This window comes from Penaeus monodon, chromosome 15, assembly GCF_015228065.2.
Source record: "Penaeus monodon isolate SGIC_2016 chromosome 15, NSTDA_Pmon_1, whole genome shotgun sequence".
Classification (NCBI taxonomy): domain Eukaryota; kingdom Metazoa; phylum Arthropoda; class Malacostraca; order Decapoda; family Penaeidae; genus Penaeus; species Penaeus monodon.
The window spans coordinates 4,510,679-4,516,179 of record NC_051400.1 but is presented as its reverse complement, the minus strand read 5'-3'; the positions used below and the strand labels follow the sequence as shown (position 1 = coordinate 4,516,179).

At 35.6% G+C, this 5,501-nt stretch overlaps 1 protein-coding gene across 1 annotated transcript in view; it reads right to left on the bottom strand.

Annotated features, from left to right (window-relative positions):
* LOC119581700 (ankyrin-2-like) overlaps positions 1-5,501 on the bottom strand; it is a gene marked incomplete at its 5' end in the record, with an annotated part of 102,055 nt that overhangs the window by 82,345 nt on the left and 14,209 nt on the right. Inside the window, 3 exon segments of the mRNA XM_037929821.1 lie at positions 504-572; positions 3,147-3,359; positions 5,317-5,440. Coding sequence (XP_037785749.1) covers positions 504-572; positions 3,147-3,359; positions 5,317-5,440 — 406 coding nt within the window.

The window sequence follows — 5,501 nt, the reverse complement described above, 5'->3', positions numbered from 1 at the left end:
AAAAATCAAATCTTATCACCCATGCAATCTTGTGTGTATCTACCTCCCAAAAAATGAGAAACAGTTAACACAAAATAATCAGTACTTTATCTACTTCCCATTTAAGATATAAATAGGCTATTTCATCACTTCCTGTCAAAAGGAAACAGCAAATGTCATGAGGTCTGCCAATCTTGGTGAGCACAGCTGGCCCATTGCCAGACCCCCTGTCACATGCAACATCCCCAGGAGTGGTCTGAGATAGACACAGGCACACAGCGAGAGGCATGAAGAATCAAACTTTGCTATTGATTGATGATACAGCCGCCTTAAAATCTGCAGTTAGGTGTAAGGTAATTGTGTTATGCCTTTCATGAGTCAGGGCAAGTCAGAAGTTTACCTCCGTATAATTACAGATACTCTTGATCAATTATCTTCCATTTTCAGTCAAATTTTAAGCTGGCCTATCAAGGAGTCTTTAGCAAAACAATAGATACAAGGATGCATGACATGAGCGTGCCAACCTGTCGCGCCACATGCCCGAGGTGTTGGTCCCTGCTGACAGACAGGACGCCAGGCTGTTCAGGCTCACTCTGCAACCCCCGAGGGCAGGGCAAGTAGGCTTTCGGTTAACACAGCAGAATAACACACCAGCCGATGCACTGAGGCTAAAGAACCTCCCTAGGGACTACACTATCTCCTAAGTGCTGGTTCTTAGGTGTGCATCCCAACTTTGTTAAACCCAAATAAATTCCTTCTTCAGTTCCAGTGCACACAAGACAAGCTTTTGTGAAACATTGCCAAACTAAGCCAATAATGATGAAGTGACAATATCACAAATGCTGGATACAAAGAAACCAAAAATTATTCAATCATAAGCAACAAAAATATATGCATAGCTTTAAACTGAAAGGAATGTGCAGGAGTTACATAAAGACTTCTCATTCTCCAAAAATATAGAACCATCAAGAGATAATAATAAAAAAAAAGGAATAGATTAAGGAGACACAGGAAAAGAAAAAAAGTAGCCTATTTCACACTATTAAAAAACTACATTCTACTACTATATAATCTATCTGTGCCACAGCAAGTTAAATCATACAACAACACGCAAAAATTCAAACATCACATCAATAGCAATTATTGTAATCAACGACAAGTACCGTTGTTCAATGCCCATTGTGGTGTGGAAAGGGAGGAGAGGAGAGGTGTAGTGAAACCCGTCACAATGCCTAGCCAACACTGAGCCAGCCCTGAACTTTCTGTACGTATCCCACAGAGTCTATTTCTGGATCCTGGCAGTGGCTTTTTCATGGGTGATCTCAGAGCCTAGCTCCACAAAGGGCCATTTTTACTTTGCATGAATAGTTCTTCCTTTTTTATTGATTACTTGTATTGATTAATGCATATAAATATTAAAACAAACCAAGAAAAATAAAGAAAGCTCAATGTATAATTTCCCAACACAGAACTTGAATAAAATATCCCTAAGCAAAGCCTGAGACAATAAGTATAAGAGAAGATTCAGCACTTAGCTTTGAAACAATACATGTTAGTTGTCACAGACGCCATAAACTAAACAATAACCAAGTTTCCCGGTGGCACCACATTTAAATCCCAGACAAGTTAAGATCCAGATTAAGATACAGCTCTTCCCACAGTAGAAAGCAATATGAGAATTAGTTGATCATTTTCCGCAACCTTTTTACCTTCGAACATAAGGCCAACCATTCTCCGGATTTTCAGAGTCGCTGGTGAGAAACGAGTACACTGAAGAGCGATTTCCACTCCCCAGACTCTGAAAGCTCTTGTAGCTGGGCCACCCACCAGAAAAGAGGTGAAAATTTATAAAAAGGAAACGACAAACTTGACCTCCCAAAGAGCATCTTTCTAGGATAAAAAGGCCGAATGAGGAAAAAATGATCACCAACAGAACACTTTCAGACTATCGGTATCGTTCATGTTTGCACAATTATTGGTAACAAATATAAATGGACAGATGGTACAAGACAAGACACACACACAATACAAAGACACAAGTTAGAGCTAGACTCTGCATTCATTTGTTACCTGCAGAAAATGACTAATCATTAACACCACGTCAGTATAAAAAACTAAGTCTCATGAACATGTTGACTGTACAAATGTTATCATCCTATCACCATTTATTAGTTATCCTTAATTCATTCTTTAATATAAATCTGTAACTGTGTAAAACTTGGACTTTAGTTCTATCATAACTGAACTCGTATAAAATAGAGACAGGATGAAAGAAGAGTAGAAACTGTAACATGAAAAAAAAATATTATTGTTCGTATCACCAAACAACTCATGAGACTTTGGTTAGCAAAATAAAGCTGATTTCACAAGCAGTATTCAATTGCATAAATTTGTCCATAAGTTATAAACTGAAAGATAAAATCAACAAAAGCATCAAAGATGAAACCCCTTCAAAGCTTTTGTAAACTACTTGCAAATTCAGCCAAATAAGTATGGAATATTAGCAAAGTCTGTAATCAGGGTGTGGTAAATTCCTAAAATAAAACTCCTGATCTGAGTTAAAGGACATAACTCTGTGCTTGGCCAGGGTATGAGGGGATGGTCCAAACCACACACACACATAAATGTCACTCTATCAAAGTGTATGTTTTCTCCAGGAAAGCTCATTAATATCATTTTTTTTTCTAATGGTAAATATCTATGATCTACAGTTCAGCAAAAACTTGTTAATTATATGCCTAAATTTGAAGTCTTTTTTTCATTTTATTTTTGCTGCACATATATTAGTATATTTTCAACTCACTTCCGCCATTCCAATCCTCCTATATCATGGTGATGGGGTTGAAAGATATATTAAGTAGTAAAACCTTATATGAAATACTTCTTTAAAGTAAAATATACCTATTCAATCATTTCTGGTAGGGAGGAGGGAGGAGATCAATTATTCAATTTGGATTACTCATTTTCATCATGAATGAAGGAGAATCAGCTGGCAACTAGAAAATGGCATAAAAAAACAAATGCAATAACTAGTTCCTTTTAGATAATTGCAAAATCAGTTGCTGAAGCTAATCATCAGTTAAAGGGGGAAAAAATGCACTCATACTCGTACTTTTTTCACTACTATGAGCTCTTTCCTGGAGTCACACAACATCTGCAGGACATACCCTTCCCACCCACTGAGAATCTCTGCAGCCTTCTCAGGTACTGAATCTTGGTCTACAGGGACCTGACCCTTGGCACTCTGACCTACAGGCTGTTGCACCTGAGTCTGGTTCACTTGGGCAGATAACTGATTTGCTACCTGAGTCGGGATGATCTGAGACTCGATCATGGCTGAGTCAATGGTTGTGTTGAGGGTGGTGTTGAGAGACTCCGGCCTACCAATGCCAGATATAATCACAGACTTTCAGTAATAATATTATTATCCTATCAAATGACTATTTACTATGCACTTTCCAAAACAGTTAGTAGCTCGATAAGCCCTTGCTACAAAATGTTTACTTTAATTCCTGAATATAAAATAATAAATAAGTGAGAAAGAGATACTAATGTGCAATTAGCCTATTAATAACCATACATTTTCCATTATTTTACTAAAAGCCAGCTTTACCTGAAATAAAAACTACATAGGAACACATTCATTTAAAGTATCAAATACTTATACTCTACCTGCAGAATAAAATATTGTTAAATAAAAAAAACATAATACAGCTTCTAATCAGAGACCTTTAAGTAAGGTACTATACAAGAACACTGAAAGCTTTCTCAATGCAGAAAATTTATAGAACTTAAAAATTGTATTAAACATTATATAACTAACCAAGTATGCTGTAGTGTACTAATCTCATAAATGTGATAAGAGTATGTTCCCTAATCATTAACAGGTTAGCAATTTAATAATTCCATAAAATCTAAGAGGCTTTTAATTTGAAAATATAATTTTCTATTAAACACAATCAAATATTTAAAGTATCTATAATTGTCTTCTTACAGTTTTGCTGAATTTTTTAGTAATGCAAGTGTACTTTGGGCTGTTGACACCCTCCAACTTCAATCAATAATTTTTCACTGTATACTAACATATCAAAAAGTTTAAAACTATAATATTCTTCTCTTGAGCCAATTTTCTTGACCCTAAGGGCCATTTAACATGAGCAACTAAAATATAGCAACTAAAATGCTAGCAGCAGAAACCAGCAGCAAAAATATATGAGATGATATTGTTGTATGATACAAAGAGGTGACTACTTTTGTACAAAGTGTTTGGTTTGTAATTATGCAAAAAATGCAGACAGGAAAAATAAAATGCTGTAATCACAACTGGGCTATCAAAATACCAACTCCATATCATGATCACCTCAAGATTTATAGTCATTCATTATCATAAATACTACACTTACAATACATAGCATCTTCATATTTGAAGTCATACACTTTTCCTTCAGTTTCACAAACAAACAGTTCTAGTCTACAATATATTATTCTGCAGTTGCTTGTCAAGTACATTAAGGTACCATCTCTATTAGGTGATATCTATGGTGATGTTCACCCTCCTGTCCTTCTAAAATGCTGTGTGCAGACTGGCAAGTGTATTTGCTGTGCACTGCTGTCACACTTTTGGGGGTGTCAGAGATATATGTCACCTAGAGAATACACATTATTGTAACTAATGAAATGACCTTGGTAAATTACATTAATTTCCCATCAAAATTCAAAATAGCCTTGTCCTGAGAGTGCATAGGTTGCTATGTTTTGGTTACCAATGTAGAATGGCCCTTAGTATTATAAATTTTACTATATTCTTTACACTATAAAATAATTTTCCTGAACTACATTTCCTACTAACTCTGAAATCACTAATAATGTTCTTATTGGTAGTATAATTTCTTAGATATCTGAATCATAATGATCATACAGCGCAAATTCCTAATAATCTCACTCATGAAGTTATTTCATTGTTCTCAGATTACGAAATATAAATATCTTTCCAGCTTTAGATTTTCAAAGGGCAACTCTAACTCAAAAGAATTTAGCACTAGCCTCTAAGGGACATTACAGTAAGTCAAATGAATCTCAGATTATTCCAATTAAAAATAACTATTCTACCCAACTTGAAATTAAGAATATAACTCACAATTTTACTTATTTCCTGTAATAACCAGTTTGTTCCAAACTTCATAATAGAACTCATATTACAGCTACTGCTCTTGAGTGTTCTTTGATAAATTTGAATACACTAAATCCCATCAGGCCATAGCCTTAAAGCAGTTATCTAAAATCATAGATAATCAGTCATGAGACACCTTTTTGTGACAAGTTGAACTGTTTACTTACCCGGCAAGTATAGGAGTCTTAGCAATGTCCACATTATCAGAGGGATAGTGACCGGTGTACTGGGCATACTGTTGTTCCTTCTGGTGCTGGGGGCTAAGCTGGTCTACAGGGGCCACTGGAGGAGCTGCAGCAGAAATATTTGATACCATGTGAATACATTCAGACAATATGAGTCTTTGTATCTG